This window comes from Ruditapes philippinarum, unplaced genomic scaffold, assembly GCF_026571515.1.
Source record: "Ruditapes philippinarum isolate M1 unplaced genomic scaffold, ASM2657151v2 ctg2842_1_1_1_1, whole genome shotgun sequence".
In the NCBI taxonomy this organism is placed as follows: domain Eukaryota; kingdom Metazoa; phylum Mollusca; class Bivalvia; order Venerida; family Veneridae; genus Ruditapes; species Ruditapes philippinarum.
In genome coordinates this window covers 188,255-207,121 of record NW_026863484.1, presented here as the reverse complement: position 1 = coordinate 207,121, position 18,867 = coordinate 188,255, and the positions used below count along the sequence as shown (strand labels likewise).

Below are 18,867 nucleotides of genomic sequence, written 5' to 3'. Positions count from 1 at the left end.
AGACGTCCGCGTATAAGCGTCTTCCCCCCTTTTTAATTTAAGTTTAAATTTTAAATACAGCTTTTTAATCTTAGTGTGGGATGTAATCCCACCGTTTTCCGGCCCCATTCAGTGCAATTATTTTGCATTGTTGGGGCAGGAAATATTGTACTCACTAGTCACATATGCAGATATTAACTTAAATAAAGTGTTTTCCCTTTAATAAATGAAGCATATGCTCGCCCATATGGTTTTAAACCGGTGGCGAGGGTAAATAAACTCAACACACACACACAATTAACCTATAACTTGTAGTCTTATAAATGAACTAGAAACAAAATTAACCTGTAACTTGTAGTCTTATAAATGAACTAGAATCAAAATTAACCTATAACTTGTAGTCTTATAAGTGAACTAGAAACAAAATGAACCAATAACTGGTAGTCTTATAAGTGAACTAGAAACAAAATTAACCTATAACTTGTAGTCTTATAAATGAACTAGAAACATAATGAACCAATAACTGGTAGTCTTATAAGTGAACTAGAAACAAAATGAACCAATAACTGGTAGTCTTATAAGTGAAATAGAAACAAAATGAACCAATAACTGGTAGTCTTATAAGTGAACTAGAAACAAAATTAACCTATAACTTGTAGTCTTATAAATGAACTAGAAACAAAATGAACCAATAACTGGTAGTCTTATAAGTGAACTATAAACAAAATGAACCAATAAGTGGTAGTCTTCTAAGTGAAATAGAAACAAAATGAACCAATAAGTGGTAGTCTTCTAAGTGAAATAGAAACAAAATGAACCAATAACTTGTAGTCTTATAAGTGAACTAGAAACAAAATGAACCAATAAGTGGTAGTCTTATAAGTGAACTATTAACAAAATGAACCAATAAGTGGTAGTCTTATAAGTGAAATAGAAACAAAATGAACCAATAACTGGTAGTCTTATAAGTGAAATAGAAACAAAATGAACCAATAACTTGTAGTCTTATAAGTGAACTAGAAACAAAATGAACCAATAACTGGTAGTCTTATAAGTGAACTAGAAACAAAATGAACCAATAACTGGTAGTCTTATAAGTGAACTAGAAACAAAATGAACCAATAAGTGGTAGTCTTCTAAGTGAAATAGAAACAAAATGAACCAATAACTTGTAATCTTATAAGTGAAATAGAAACAAAATGAACCAATAACTGGTAGTCTTCTAAGTAAACTAGAAACAAAATAAACCAATAACTGGTAGTCTTATAAGTAAACTAGAAACAAAATGAATCAATAACTGGTAGTCTTATAAGTGAACTAGAAACAAAATAAACCAATAACTGGTAGTCTTCTAAGTAAACTAGAAACAAAATGAACCAATAACTGGTAGTCTTATAAGTGAACTAGAAACAAAATGAATCAATAACTGGTAGTCTTATAAGTAAACTAGAAACAAAATGAACCAATAACTTGTAGTCTTATAAGTGAACTAGAAACAAAATAACCCAATAATTATAAGTGAACTAGAAACAAAATGAACCAATAACTTGAAGTCTTATAAGTGAACTAGAAACAAAATGAACCAATAAATGGTAGTCGTATAAGTGAACTAGAAACAAAATAACCCATTAACTGGTATTCTTATAAGTGAACAAGAAACAAAATGAACCAATAACTGGTAGTCTTATAAGTGAACTAGAAACAAAATGAACCATTGAATAACTGGTAGTCTTATAAGTGAACTAGAAATAAAATGAACCAATAACTGGTAGTCTTATAAGTGAACTAGAAACAAAATGAACCAATAAATGGTAGTCTTATAAGTGAAATAGAAACAAAATGAACCAATAACTGGTAGTCTTATAAGTGAACAAGAAACAAAATGAACCAATAACTGGTAGTCTTATAAGTAAATTAGAAACAAAATGAACCAATAACTTGTAGTCTTATAAGTGAACTAGAAACAAAATGAACCATTGAATAACTGGTAGTCTTATAAGTGAACTAGAAATAAAATGAACCAATAACTGGTAGTCTTATAAGTGAACTAGAAACAAAATGAACCAATAACTTTTAGTCTTATAAGTGAACTAGAAACAAAATGAACCATTGAATAACTGGTAGTCTTATAAGTGAACTAGAAATAAAATGAACCAATAACTGGTAGTCTTATAAGTGAACTAGAAACAAAATGAACCAATAACTGGTAGTCTTATAAGTGAACTAGAAACAAAATGAACCATTGAATAACTGGTAGTCTCATATATAGATATATTTATATAATACTGCAATTCTACTGTAATTCAAATAACTCAGACAAATACAGTATACAAACTCAGTATCATAAGGTAATTGTTGCTTTCTCTACAGGATATCTTCTCCTGATTACCCCTGTTTAGCAAGCTATCCATAATGAGGGGTGATAAATCAGGTCTATGGTGATAAAATGTCGGATTTTACACGAATTTTTATGTAATTAAACATCTGTATGATATAAAAAATGAGGTATTGAATCAATAAGAATATTTTCTTGTTTCAAGTACTGCTTCTAAGAAAAAATAGACCCAATTTTCTCTTGGATAATCATTTTTTTGGAGGGTGAAATCCATTCAGATCTAAAGGAGATAGAATTTTTTTCAGGGAAAATACAATACATTAAACTTGTTATGTTTACAAAATCCATTAGAATAATTTAGTGATAACAAAAAACTGACTAAAACACTAAACTTTAATTTTGTCTGCATAAAAATTAAAGAGATAATGCTATAGAAAGTCTTTTTTTGCCAAATAAATCTAGGAATATTTCAAAGTACCACTTACGAGATTCAATACACAATATTTGATTGGTTTTAAGCATCATTTAGTGTTTTAAGTCATATGTCAATTTAGAAGCCTTTGTTTCAATTGTTCGAACCGATGACCCCTGGATTACATTTATCTGATGCTCTTCCTTTTGAGTCAACCGGGTGGGCAAGCAGTTTCAGGATTTTGTATGTTTGGTTCAGTTTTACATGCACCAACACAATCTTAAGGTCATTATATAATGGTACCGAAACAGGAAAGATGTTTTTGGCTAACCTCTGGACTTAAAGCAACACCATGGGTCGAAACCACCTTACCTGCTGGAGCTAAGAGATGCAGAGAGTGCATAGAAGTAAATCGAAACCCATTTAGTCACCTCTTACGATCACACAGGGGATAAACGGCGGCTGCAATTCTGATGCCTTAACCCTTAATTAAATGCAACCCCTCAGTTAAGGGATTTAATACTAAAATGTGAAAGTTTAACCAATCAACACAGTAAAGAATGTTAATAGAACACTAAACATATGTAAAGGATACTTATTGTTGCAGCTAGGTTTTAAATTAAGGCTTATTACCCCTTGCTTTGCTAAATATCTTAAATGGATTTGTCTATTTTCCATCTGGACAAAACCATTCATAAGTTTTTTTTAAGGAAAATTTCAAAATATGTAAATAATAATTTAGTAAATAGCATACAAAGCAGACCATGATAATATGGCATGGATCACTGTGCTGGCTGATATTGGTCTGCACTGGTTGCATGGGTAGAATCAGTTGCTGCTTTATTAGCAGGCTAAGTGTTAAAGAACTGATTGGAATTTGAAAATAAGCAATCTTGAAGTTGCCACAGGAAGGCCAAGTATTTAATCATTCTTCAATGAGCCAGACGGCTTTAAAAACAAAATCACCACACTGACAATGTAAAGGGAAATGAAAATAACACCAGCTGCATAAACATAATAATCATGGTAATATATGAGATAATCTGTATACTTTCTAACAGGTTTACTGCTGATTTCTATCAAAATTTCATAAAGTACAAGCACCGTGATGCAATTTAGTATTGCTGCCAGATAATACAACGAACAAACAAAAAATACTCCACTTCGCAAAAATAAGTCTGCACAAACAATTTAAGATAATTATTCTGATTCTGCTATTTTTTCTTTAATTATTCTTTACTAACTTCTTAAGCACCAATTTGAAAAATTTTTTTATGATCATCGAACAGTTCTGAGAGAGGTATTTTTTGGGGGGATTTTTTTTTTTTTTTTTTTTTTTTGGGGGGGGGCATGTTTTATTTCAAGCATTCTTTAAACACTATCTATCGGTATCTAGGACAAGAGAAAATAAATTAAAGCAAGATGATAATAAAAGATAATTTTTAAGTATGTTATCTGCAGAGATAACAAGTGTGCCAACTCCGGAACAGTAACAAGTTAACAGTGATTAGGCCTGCTATTACTGTCTTAAATCAGTGTAAAATGAGACTTCATGCAAATATGATGGAAATTTGAGATTTTTGTAGTCATCTTTTACATCTTTACACAACTTTAAAAATTGATAGATCCCTACTGCTTACTATACCAATAGATGTAAGTTCATGTAACCACAAACATCAACATGCGTTCTTTTATTTATAAATATGTTGTGGTGAAATTCTTATTGAATCCACTAATCTGATAGTTAAAATTAGACAGGTCAGTGATCTATGTATTGTAGGTAAGCAGATTTTTTTAATAAAACATATTAATACAAAAATATGAAAAATGTGACTTAAAGGCCCATTAAGCCTAAAAATCCTATATTTTGTATTGTTCAAAAACTCTTACAGTCCTGTTACAGTTTCCAAAACAATACACATTGGCCATATAACTGAGCTTTCTTTTGCTACATCTGCATCTTGGTGATAAGTACAGAACTGTTATAAAGAATTATTATTCTGTATGGAAGAGAAAATACTTTTATCGATACATTTTGATACTCTTATCAGGACTAGGCAATTTTCTTCAGGTGATAAGTAAGGCTCCTTTGATCTTTCAAAAGAGCGAAATTGGGACACAATGCAGAAAATGTGTGCCTACACAATCGTGATGAGCCCTGGACATTATTTATTTGTATATGTATTAAAAATAGAAAGTATGTCATCATTTGCCGACTCGAATACATGGTGTAGTATAGTACATAGAAGTACCACTGTTTAAACGGTATCGTTTCAGTTCTTAGCAATCGTGTAAACGTTTACAGAAAATTGTAAACGTGGGAGCCTTAGTGATAAGCATTTCACATGATCTTGATCTATTATTACAATATTTCATACATGTATGCCCTTTCGGAACAGTGAAAACTTGATTCATTTCTGACGCATAATGCGCCTTTAACACGTAAATAATGCTCTAAATTATTTATTAAAATTACAATCATATTTAGCTTAAACTCTCATCAGTGTTCTAATAGAAATATGGATAAATTCATTATAGCAAAGGGAAATAACTCTTGATGTAAAATCAAGGGAGATAACTTAAATATTACATCAAGGGAGATAATTTACAACATACTATAAATATTTACATTTTGCTAGTTATTTGATGGAGTTTAAATGATAATATATAGGTTTGAAAAATTATTTACATCTACAAAATGCTTTTCAAAAACACTAGTTCTTAGAAATTATACAAGAGCATAAAAATAGATTACAATCAAATGGGAGAGAATAAGTATTCATACAGTGCTAACTTATAAAATAACAAAACAATAACATAATTATTAATTAATTAATTATACGGTAAATTTCGCTTGTAACAATATCCAGGGGACTGCCTGATTTATATCACTATATCCGGATACCATTATATCTGAGAGGCAACGTATTCAAAAACAAGAGTCGAGACCACAGCAACAGCATTGTTATAAGCAGTAAGTTTGTTGTTAGCGATATGGTTATACATAAGTGGTGTTTACTGTATATATATACATTTGTGTATATCTTTTTTTTTTGTACCCTTACATATCAGAGGATATTTAACAGCTAGAAACACAACTAAAAATTCTGATGATGAAAATGATTTGGCTTAAAGTGCGATAATGAAATGATTCTAGAGAAGATGTTGATAAAGATGACAACAATATCAATACTAAAGCAGTCAGTCACCACTTAGAATCCGGGTCAGCTCGGCCCTAAAACGTACTCGGCCCCCGAGTCAGCTCGGCCCGATTCCAACTCGGCACGGGTCAACTCGGCCCACTTTTTAATTATTAATATTTAGGTTTGTGTTATCACTTTTTATAGTCATTATTGTAATTATTGATAAAACACAGATTGACAGTTTTAGAACTACATGTAGCAGCAGACAGGCTTTTCTTATCAATAGAATTGCGAGTAAAGATAATCGATGCGTATCTCACTGTTTTTCTGACACGTGGTAGGTTTAACCAGGTACGTATATAAATGTACCTGCCTTAATTTAAATACCTTCAGTGTCAAACAATGTGTTGAAATATATACTGAGAGGAAGCTAAGATCACCAGCTTTTATAATTAGCGTAACAAATTTTAAAATCGGACATTTAATCGCACCAAACTAGCGATTTAAACACGGCTGAATTTGCATTCTTTTGCATTCAAAGGGAAACTAAGGGAAACAAGTCTTGCTTTTTCACTCAATATACCTCGGACCTTATTTACGTAGTTTGACAGAGAGAGTTTATAAATATGAGACAGATAACTAAAAAAAAATCTAAATATACTTTATTTCGACCTAAGTACAATGTATAATTATATAATAATAAGATATTTCTTATTATTCTTTTACCTCAACAACATGCAAAGCAAAGTTAATACGTTATATATATATTTGTAAAGTGGGCCGAGTTGACCCGTGCCGAGTTGACCCGTGCCGAGTTGGTATAGGGCCGAGTTGACTCTTTTCCACCACTTACCTTGGCCCATTAATCTCTTCCTTTACATGCTTGTTTAGATGGAGACTGTCATGTACAAGTTTTTCAATGCTGGGATCCGTATTTGTAAGGTGACAATCTATTTGCTCATCAGCCTAAAATATATAGGATAAGAAATGGGATAAATATCTTCTTAGCTAAATTGTGTTTTTTTCGGGTTTTTCTTTAAAAAAAAAAAAGGTTGTAAGGCAACATTTCAGTTATACTGGTGGAGGAAAACATTTAAACATTTAGGAGACCTTCTATGCATTATTGTAGACACAAACAGGCACCTGAGTAGAACCACCATCATTATTCAAGCAAATTGGATAGATTCCTCACATAAACAAGTTTAAGGTGCCTAGAAACGAAAGATTCAAACCAACAGCAGTGAAAACCAAGTGAATTGAAATTAGAAACCTTATCTACAGCATTTAATTACCAACGAATAAACATAGTTTTACTGATTGATTCTGTGACCTTATTTTTTTTTCTTTGCTTATGGTTGTGCTTTAAGTTGCACCAACACAGTATACTGTATAGTGACTTTCCAGCTTTAATGTTGAAGGAAGACCTCAGGTGCATTATTTCAGGCATGAACTGGCATCTGATAGAACCACACACATTCTCTAAGCTTGCTGAATAGCTTCCTCACATGAGAGAATCCAAAAACCCTGTCAGGATTTGAACCTACAGCAGTGAGGAGCAATGGTTTGAAGTCAGTGACCTTAACTACTCGAACATGGATGCCCTGTGACTTTATTTGGTGACTATACATGCTAAGGCATTTTTCTCTTCCAAAAAAAAGATTTAATATTAGTAGTATTATTATTATTAGTAGTATTAAATAATATTTTGTCAATACTTTTCTGTTACAATGTATTTTTCTACTTTTAAAGCCTCTACTGCTTGCAAACCCTGTCTAGCAGTATGGGAGTCTTGTACTGCAAGACCTAACGCTTTTTTCCCCAAATCCCATGCTTAATATTATCACTTAATAAGCTAAGCCATTCAAGAATCATATAAAGATTGTGTGTTAGCAATGTTGGCTACATAAAAACAACAATTCATGTAACATTTCAGGATTTTATGAGTATAAAAGCACCCTGTAAAATACACTGTAAAATACCAAAGAAGGCATGCATGTGAGACAAAGGGTCACAAAGCCTTAATAGAAAACATTGCAGAAAATAGAATTAACCACTATCATTCTCAACCCATAGCCTGCTGGCTGCAACTGAATCAAACCATGTGACCATTGCAAACCAAAATCAGTCAACACATATGTGCCTTCAGATCATGGTCTCTACTGTTCACTTTTCCAGTCTTAAAATTTTCCCTAAAAATGATAAATGTTTTTATATACCAAGTTTGATTACAAGGGTGTCCAAAAACAATCCCAATTGGAGTCTTAAAAGGACTGCACTGAGGTTTAAAAACCTAAAAACATAACATTTGCATTTCTTACATAGATAAGCTGGGGCACTTTAAACAGAAATATATGCAAAGATAGTTAAGAAATATACTTTAAAAAAAAATTGAAAATCGTATTTTTATGATTTTCTTAGCCCAATTTGAGTGAAAAGCGTTTAAACGTTTTTTCATTTTAGGCCATTTTTTACAATATGAATAATTATTCTGGAAAAAAGAAGTCCGCGAATGATCTGAAATTTTGTACAAAAATTGGTGGTCTAAACCTACAACAAATGGTACATTTATCTGGAAAAAATATTTTCAGTCCCATCATGTCAAAAAACCTCAGTGGAGTCTCTTTAATATAAGCTTGTTATATACATGTACCAAGTTTGATTACAATATATCATCCCAAACTCTAGTCATTGTCCAGAAATCATTTCTCTATCTTTAGTAACAGTGACATTGACCTTGACCTAAGGGGGTCCAAAAGGAATCTCAACTGGGTTCTTCATATAAGCTTGCTATATACCAAGTTTGACTAAAATATCTCATCCCTAACTGTAGTTATTGTCCGGAAATTATTTTTTTATTTTTAGTAAACCGGACCTTGACCAAAGAGGGTTCAAAAGGTAACCCAACCAGGGTCTTCATATAAGCTTGCTACATACTAAGTTTGATTACAATATCTCATTTCCTAAATGTAGTTATTGTCCAGAAACTATTTTTCTATTTTTAGTAACAGTCACCTTGACCCAAGGCAGTCCAAAAGCAATCCCAACAGGGGTTTTCACATAACGTAGCTATATACCAAGTTTGATTATAATAACTCATTCCAAACTCTAGTTATCATCCATAAACCATGAAAAGGACCAACTGAAAGACAAACTGACTTCAATATAATAATACCCCCTAAACTTTGTATGTGGGCCAGGGGTATAGTAATTCCTTGCTGAAAAGAGCAATTTTTATTACAAAACTGGTTAATATTCATAACAGGTAAGCAGCGAACAAAATAAAGATATATAAATTCAGCACCACTTTACACTAATGAATATAATGTTTAATTAGTCTATAAAATTAATTTCTTACTTTAGGCAATAGGATAATGTAGCTCTTATTTAAGGATAAGTAATTTCAGAAACATTCACCTATTAATTCATTACAGAATATAAAAGTAATTTCTGAAAGATTTGCCTATTAATTCATTACGGAGTATAAACAAAATTCCGCAATGATACAATTTTCACGAATTAACAAGTTTCTGTAAAGTCCCACCTGGAAATTCTTCACGGGGAGCAAAAAAGAGTATCGGAAAAAAAGAAAGGCATTCCAATAGGTAGAGACCTAAAAAAAACATTTATTTGGTTGCAAACAATTTTGCCAAATGTAAACAATTAGAGAACGACTCTAATAATTTGCCATCGGCAAACGTTATTACATCATGTGGATTTTATTTTGTCTGAAGTGCCGTATTTTCTTTTAATTTTCTCATTCTGACACGATCGAATGGCAACAACAACAACAAGACAAGATGGAAACATTCGCCTAAAATTGCTCCAAATGAGATTTGCAGCTTAAACGTGGCTTAGTTAAATTTGGTGAAGATTCAAGAAGGATTGGACATTAATTGAAGAAAATCACAAACAAAATATTCATTTGCATACACAGTACATCTAGTGTGTGTGAAAAAAAAATTGATTATTCTATTAATTATTCTATTTTGGAATGGCCCATTATCAAGTTATTAACCCTTCAACTGCCAAATGAACTTGTCCATCTTCTATTTTGGAATGGTCCATTATCAAATTAAGGGATATCAAGATGAATAATACCTGAATGGACTTGTCCATCTTCTATTTAGGGCTTGTCCAATTTCTATTTTTGGACTTGTCCAACTTCTATTTTGGAACGGTCCATTATCAAGTTAACATAAGAAATCTTAATTTAAAGACTTACAAAGTTCATAATACAGTATAAATTACAACAAAATTTGTCACTGATATGACAGATCTTATTTGTGTAGGACTGGTACAGTCCCAATATCAGTATCCAAAAACTACAGTTCAGCAGTCAACGGAATAGAGTCTGGATATCAGAGTGCCATTTTTGTGAAAATACAGCAAAACTCAACCAATCATAACGGTTCAACATGTATTTGAAAAGCAGATTTGCTCAACATAAATCCTGGAAAATTTGAACCACCTTCAAACAGCCAAATTTTTTTAATGAAAGAAACTTGGATTGCCTTTTCCTCAGTAGGAGCTTTAGTATTGAATAGAATCCTTTGAAAAATCAAGATTGTTTGTTTGTTTGTTTCATTTTACGCCTTTTCCCAACAGTATTTCAGTCATATAGGCGGGTAGTTTCCTAACCATCATTCCTGGAGAGTTACACAAGTACTAGACTACCTTCCCCCGCACTTAACTACCAAAGCATCTCCCGGGGATCAAACCCACGCCAGAGAGGTAACTGGATTAGAAGTCATCGACTCTAACCCCTCGACCACGGAGGCGGTTGAAAAATCAAGAAAGGAGATCAACAAACAGGAGCTGTCAGATAGAAAGCTTGATGAACTAGATTGTATTCTCAGGGTTTGAAATTAAATCAAAATCAATGCAGAAATATACAATGTAATGTATGTGTTAACAAAGTGGAAAAAAATCAGTGAAATTCAATTCAAGAGTTATGGTTCTTGGTCAGACACCTATAATCAAGACAAAAAGACATGCCTGAGGTTTAAAATACTATTTGTTTTGTTTTGATTGGTTCTACAGCGCACCAACTCAGTTTAGGTCATATGGCCCCAAAATAGGAAAGTAATTTGGCTAACCTCACCTGCTGGAGCTATGAGATGCATAGACTTCAGTAATTCGAGCCCGTATAGTTGCCTCTTACGATCACACAAGGGTAAACGATGGCTGCAATTCTGATGCCTCAACCCTTAAAGGCAACCCCTCAGCCACAAGGGGGAGGTTTTAAATAAACACCTCAGGTACTTGTGGAGAAAGAACTTGCTAGGCAACTTTAACAAGGAATTTCTTCGTAACTATCATAAAGGGGTATAATTAAGTAAAAATCCATGCTAGAGTTATGTGTCTTGTGTGGGGATATACATGCATAACTAACTGTTCACAAAGATATACCAGTATGTGCTGTTTCAAGCGAATAATTGTTTCAAGTGAATAACTTTAGAAGTTTACAAGACAGGAGCTTGCAGGGACTTTGGATTTTTAATGTAACGAAACAATCCAGCTTTCTTACTTCTACTCAGGTGCCTGTTTGTGCTTGATTTGATGCATGGAGGGGCATCTGAGGTGTTACTCAACTAAGAGTTCTGGAAAGTCATTGTATCATCACCTTAGTGTAGTAACGAATTAACTTCTTATATAACATAATAGGAGTTAGACTGTTACTGCACTAAGGTAACGATATGACCTTAACAGTATCTGTGCAACTAAAAATCCAACAAAACATACAGAACAAAGTTAACTGTCATGGCTAACTTATACATGTACATGTATAACATATGAAATTCATACATATGCTTTTATGCATTAAAGGGACTCCACTGAGGTTTTTGACATGATGGGACTGAAAATATTTTTTCCAGATAATTGTACCATTTGATGTAGGTTTAGACCACTAATCTTTGTGCAAAATTTCAGATCATTTGCGCACACCGTTTTTCCAGAATAATTATTCAAATAGTAAAAAACTGACCTAAACTGACAAGCGTTTAAACGCTTTTCACTCAAATTAGGCTAAGAAAATCATAAAAGTACCATTTTCAATCTATTTCAAAGTATATTTCTTAACTATCTTTGCATATATTACTGTTTAAAGTGCCCCATCTCATTTATGTAAGAAATTCAAATTTTATGTCTTTAGACTTTTAAACCTCAGTGGAGTCCCTTTAATATTTGCAGAAAAAAAGGTATTCATACCATGTATTGATTTAACTAGTTTTTCTACAAGAATTTCTAAGAACATCTGCTTCAATGTGTATGAGAACTGATCAGTGACAAGATACTGAATTGCTTAATGGACTGCAATATCTTAATTGTTTAATCAAGGTCAACATCAAGGCATGAAAGAAATTTTTTCAACGCACATCAGTACATTTAAGCAATTCTGTAATCCATAACTTGATTAGGATAGCTAGAAAAAAAAGCTAGAAAGTAAAAAGCCTATATATCTTTTATCTTATTATTTATCTTTTATTGCAAGTTTTCATATTTTTCAATTTTGACTTTCTTTAATTTCAAAGAATCCTTAATCCTTAATGTTCTTTGCAGATAAACTGAAAATCTACCTCCAGAAATTTTTTAATATTGTTGTATCAAAGAAGTAAAAGGGAGATTACCTGTATCCAGACTTCCTTGTTGAGGTAGGAGAAAGGTTCAGGAGGGTTATCTCCCTTTAATGATGGTAGCACACTGAAGTCAATGGTGTTTTTGTCCAATCTAGGAGGAGTTCCTGTAAGTTAAATAAGAAAACAATAAGGCATGATTATAATCAATTTTAAAGTAAATATCACAGGCTAGAAATAAAACATCACATGGAACGTAAAACTATATATAAGCTTTGTACATGTATTTTTTCAATTGTGACTTTTGTTTTAAATGTTGAGTTAAGTCTAACTCAATCCTTAACTTGATGAATTTGTGTGATGAATATTCTTTCCTTTAAATCTATTCTATGGATTTCAATGGATTTCAATGATGAAATGCAAAAACAGGCTACCAACAGTATAGACCCGATGAGACTATGAATGTGCTTTTGGCTTGGCTCTATACTGTGACAAAGGCCAATCAATTTCTGTTTCCAGGTTAATGTACTTGAGTAAAAAAAAATCAAAAATTGCTTTTCTTAGTATGCTGACCAGTGAATATTATAGATAATTTTATTACACCATCTTGCCTCTTTTTCATATTCATAGTCCAAAAATTTCATATCAAATTTCTACTGTACTTAGTATAGTCTAGTGCTCATTAATTTTGTATTTTCAGGTTCATAACATCCATATCAAACCCATATCATACTCAAAATATCAAAGTTTCTGTCAAAAAGACAAAGTGACCTAGTGCTTAACGCATCAGACTAATGCTATCTTTGTGGCTTCAGCTCCAAATAGGGGCAAGCTATTTTTTGCGTGAGCCTGAAACTTTACACTGATTGCACAATGCATATCATGTATGATAAACTCATTGTATAAACTGCACATATTCCATTCACAAATAGGATTTGACGGAAAGAAAATTATTACTGTTAAAACACTGACTTACTGACCCAGAATGATGTTGCTGATGTCACAGCATTATTCTTGATTATATAATAGTTTGAATACAAGATGGTGTATACTTATGTAATTAAAGAGTCATTCAGAGTATTTTGACCTGTACTAGTATTTGACCTTGAAGGTTTTTATTAAGAGAGTTTCTGTCTCTCATGAGACAATGACTTTAAATAAAGAAAAACTTGTCAGAATGTATAATTAAGGAATTTTCAAACCTGTTTTCAGTCGCCCTACAGTAAAACCGACGTCTTCAAGACTTTTTGCCAGACCCACAGCTGGAGCGTCTCCCATGCGTCCCGCCGGGGTCACCGATAAACCGATATTGATACAGCCTCGTAGAAATGTTCCGGTTGTCAAGACAACTGTCTTACTGTAAACCATCTCTCCAGATTCTTCAAAAAATAAACATCAAATTCAGTATTCAGATTAAATTGAATTCAAGAAAATAATTTCACAATGACACCCATTCACAATTTCTTAGGCAAATGAGTTTTCCATTTATTTTCTACATGGAAGTAAATAATATGATAATTTTTAACAAGAACTGATATGTGTTTGATATGTTAGTTTTAACATTTTAATACAAGAGAATAATTCTAATTCTGTAAAGGATGCATTCCAGTTGGTGGCACCAATCCGATTGAAATCAGCTCTTAAATAACGCTACGCATCAGGATCTGATGATCAGCAATAGGTTGTCACCTTCTTCTGAATTTTCAAACAGCCAATCATCAGCGAACTTTCACAATTTTGAAAACAATGTGGTTTCTAATTCTAACCGCTGGAAAACAAATAAATTTTCACATTTTCGAGAACAAACATGGCCTTCTCCATATGGCCTGCAGGTAAACTGGCAAAACAATATTGCCCAATAGAAAATGAGTCTACTGTTTCCAGTTAACTTGTTTTCAAATACTTCAAACAATTTTTTTTCAACAAAAATCAACAATTTGTTTTACTTCCACAGGCAACTAAATTTTGATATTTTGTCTAATGCCTATCTGTAAAAACTGATTTGATTGCATGGTTAAAAATAGCTTTCTCGGGAAATCTGATTCATTATAAAGGTGAAACATATACTGTGGTCATCAGATCTACATGTAAGAAATAAGCAGATCTGAACTTTAGTCAGGTTGCTGGTGGCACAAGACCTCTGGTGCCCCTATGTGCATTATTTCAGGTACATGCAGGAACCTGTGAGTATCACCACCGTCTTTCATTGGTTCAAACACTATTTGGGTCACAATGATATTTCCTAATAATACATGTACTACACCAGTATTGGATTGTGTTGAGTGCTCCATATAAGCTAAACGGTTACATAATGACCGAGCTAAAATAAATAATGTTTGAACTTATACTATAATAAGTTAATAAGTCAGCAAATTTATATTATATTAATAAATATGTAAATCTACTTGCACTGAATCAATCTGAAAATAACACATTTATGAGAAACTTTCTACAAACTGTTCAATCACCACTTGTGCATGATTTTTTTATTTTCCATCATCAAAGGACACATCATAAACGTTATAAGTTACATATCAGTATAGGTCCATTTGTTTGTTATAATTCTTTGCCTACCAATCTCTTGTCCTGCTTTGTTATCATATATCAACAAAAAAATCTACATAAAAGCTTCCTAGTACATACCTAAAATCACTCCTTTACACATTTTTTTATTTACAGAATGACTGTCAATGGGAGAAGATTCCAGTAAAAGATCTTCTACCGGCGATTCTTTTACAGTTAAATTGTCCATATTTAAAACCATCTCTTGCATGTGTTGTTTATATAATTTTCTGTCAACCTGAGCTCTGGGTCCCTTGGAAAAAAATAAACAAATTTAGAATGTCCAACTCCATATGAGTACAATGTATATGCAATTAAATTAATACTGAAGCTGCATGAAGCCAGTTTTACTTAATTTGTGTAATTATGTCTTAATTTAATCATGGCTTATTGTAAAAAAAAATTTTTTGAAAAAAGTCAATGTATAGTACTGAAAATAAAAATTTGAATGTTGCCCATTAGAAAAAGAAGGCTTATGGACTTGCTATTTTCATTTATGTTTTAAATGAACAATGTAACAAAACACAGGTAGCTCAAATATTTGTTTAAAATAAAGGTAACTTAAATGATTGCACAAATGATTGCTTTTTAAACATGTAGGAATAATGTCAAATGTTGGCTTTACAAAGGGACAAATCAAATGTTGGCTTTACAAAGAGAAAAGTCTAATGTTGGCTTTACAAATGAATAAGACAAATGCTGGCTTAGCCTGGGTTCCAGTCTGTCGATTTTTTTTATGTGCTTCTGTTCGGCAAATCGACACTATCAAAACCAGAGATGTTGTGTTATCTATGACGATCGAGTATGAAATAGCGCGTAAGTTATGAATAAGCAAAAAAAAATATCAACGCCTGAATCCCAGGCTAATGCTGGCTTTACAAAGAGATAAGTCAAATGTTGGCTTTACAAAGGGATAAGATAAATGCTGACTTTGGAAATGGATAAGACAAATGATTGCTTTACATACATGTAGGAATAATGTCAAATGTTTGCGTTACAAAAGGACAAGTAAATGTTGGCTTTGCAACAGTACATGTCAAATGTTGGCTTTACAAAGGGATGTCAAATGCTGGATTTACCAAGGCAGAATTCAAATGTTTACTTTACAAAAGAACTGGTAAAATATTTGCTTTATATATTTACATGTACATAAAACTCAGGGGGTAAGTTTAGTTTACAAAGATACAAGCCAACCATGTGCTTTACAAAGGGTTAAGTTAAGGATTTAGGAGAAGAACTTTATAAGATTTCATATCTTTCATTCTAATCCATTTCAAAATTGTATATATTGAATGCATGTATTTTATGTACTGTGTATGATTATGAATAAAATGCTTATAAACTAAACTAGAGGGTAAAGTTAAGCATAAGCTTTTCAAAAGGGTTAGTTAACTGTTTGCATATGTATAGCAGAAAGTTAAAGCTATCCTACTGAACTTGAATAATGGACTTGCCCTGCTTTGACTTTGGAACAGTCTATTCATAGTGTCAGGGATTTCAATGTCAAAGATCAAGCAGCAAACAGTATAGGCTATACTGGTAGCATAGGTCAATTACTATCTCCACTAGCACTCAAAGAAGTTGTGAATTGATTTTTGTAGTAAATTTATATAACACTTACCCACACAGCAGCACCTTTTCTTTTGTTTAATACTTTATAATTCAGTCCAGATTTATCTGAAGAAAAAAGATAAATCAGAACAACCTATGAAGGATTTGGAAAATGTTTCATAAATCATAAACAAAGAGGCAAACGCATTAACCATTTAAAAAAAAATATTCATGGACAAACATACAAACAATTTGAAAATGTTTCGTGGACTTATTTTGCAGTTTCAACAGTCATTCTACACAAAGACCTACACATATGGTAGGCTATTGATAAATTAAAAATTTATGTCAATTCCCAGATTCAAAATTCATTGTGGAATTTTCCACAAACCATGCTTAACATTTAACAGCATCATTTTTTTCAAAGAAGGGTCAATTTCATGAAAACATTCATTTGACCCATTCTGTAATTGTTGTGGTTAAAATTCACAAGGGTACTTTAAATAAAAATTGTTTGAATCATCTTAATTTTTGATAATTTTACTATTTTCCAAGTTCATTGAAATAGGATGACTTTCATACTTACATTCTCACTAAATAAAAAAAATCTTAATTGAAAAACCTTTTGAATGAATTAAATTTTAATGACATGCCTTATTTGAAGTTATAGTAAAGTTGAATTTAGGGCATTTTAGCATCTGATATACATGTATTAAGTTATAATCCACTAAGGCCACTGACCACAGATAACAGCACAGAGTCCATCCAAGGCATCCACTTCTCTCATGAGATGACCTTTACCAATACCTCCAAACGATGGATTGCAAGACATCTCACCTATAATGTAATTACAATTATTATCTTACATGTATTATTATGACAGCTTGCAATCTAGAAATTATTTGATTATAAAATGTATGTATTGTGAAGCAAACGTAGTCAGCAAAACAGATCCCGTAGATTAAAGAATGAAGATGCTTTCAAAAATTTTGATGTCAAAATCCAGTTACACTGTAGCAATTTAGGTTGCACATTAATATTACTGATTAGCTGTTAGCAATAGAGCATAAAGGGGCAATACTTCCTCGAGTGATCTGATGATTCAACATCCTGAGCATTATTACTTGGTATGTTTTTTTTTACATAATATTTCTACTCTATTCAAACTTCTATGCTGAATCTAACTGATGATACAATGTGAGCAAACATCTGAATTAAATGCCTTGAGAAAGTGCTAAAACACCTGTATTTCATTTTTATTTTCTTCTATCTATTTAGCTTTTTCCATAACTCGGCTTCTAATTCGTAAATACTAACATATTAAAAATGTCAATTTTATTTAATCATATATATATACAGCATGATATCTAGTTAAGTACAAAATTGACAAACAAAACCTATAGTTTCTTTCTTGTGGGTAACTAGTAAAGTGTTTCTGCCCATCCTTGCAGCTGCCCCTGCAGCCTCCACTCCTGCATGTCCAGCTCCCACAACTATTACGTCATACTCTGGCACAGATGTTGAGGATGAGGTTACAGACTCCACACTGTATTTACGACCGATTCTTTTCCTCAAGCAAACACTCGACAACGACTTATGAAGTTTAATAAGTTTCCTATAGTTTACCAACATCATTTTGATATCCGAATATTAATTATCCGAAACAGCTATACCTTGACAAACTATACAAACATACATTTAAAGGTGATATAATGATAAAAGCCTTATTAAACATATAAATAAAACAACTGTTTCATTTTTGTAGCAAATATGCTATGTTTTATGTCTCAAAAATATAAATATAAAGAAAATTCCAACATGTTTAACTTTCCCGATATTTTTAAACGGTGTTACAGTAAATTATTCAATCGTTACCGTACAGAATTTGTACCGACTTTGAAATAGTCTGAAAAAGTACAAGCTGACCTTTGGGCCCGGACTATTTTAGACTCCTGATGCATGATTCATATCACTTTAGTATAGGTCTATGAGGCACTGATACAAGCCAAAAACTTAATCTCTATGACATTTGACAAAGATTTTTTTTGCATTCTCTAAGTTATAACCCACTAACCAACTGATCACAGATGACCGCACAGTCCATCCAAGGCATCCACTTCTCTCATTAGATAACCTTCACCAATAACTCCAAAGACTGATTACAAATTTATCTAACATGTGTTTGACAGCTTTCTTCTAGCAATTATTTGAGTATAAAATTGTGAATCAAATGTAAAGTCAGATCCATAAGAATAAAGAATGAAGATGGTAAGTTAAATCCACAAGTGAAAAAGGCAGCGATACCAGCCC

General features: G+C 32.3%; 1 protein-coding gene across 1 annotated transcript; it reads right to left on the bottom strand.

Moving 5' to 3' along the window:
- Positions 1 to 6,718: 6,718 nt before the first annotated feature.
- LOC132722190 (protein MTO1 homolog, mitochondrial-like) lies at positions 6,719 to 18,403 on the bottom strand. The gene is made up of 7 exons (XM_060706640.1): positions 17,955 to 18,403; positions 17,299 to 17,394; positions 16,628 to 16,683; positions 15,088 to 15,259; positions 13,647 to 13,823; positions 12,499 to 12,611; positions 6,719 to 6,835 (listed from the first exon to the last, which is right to left on the bottom strand). The coding sequence occupies exons 1-7, from the start codon at positions 18,190 to 18,192 to the stop codon at positions 6,719 to 6,721; spliced, it is 969 nt and encodes a 322-aa protein (XP_060562623.1). The 5' UTR covers positions 18,193 to 18,403.
- Positions 18,404 to 18,867: the final 464 nt, after the last annotated feature.

Excerpts from the sequence above, each read along its gene's own strand:
- LOC132722190 (XM_060706640.1), bottom strand. The coding sequence starts at position 18,192 with ATGATGTTGGTAAACTATAGGAAACTTATTAAACTTCATAAGTCGTTG. Across the intron at positions 17,395-17,954 it reads CCACAAGAAAGAAACTATAG|GTGAGATGTCTTGCAATCCA; the intron begins GTTTTGTTTGTC and ends ATTACATTATAG. Across the intron at positions 15,260-16,627 it reads GAAAAGGTGCTGCTGTGTGG|GGACCCAGAGCTCAGGTTGA; the intron begins GTAAGTGTTATA and ends TTTTTTTCCAAG.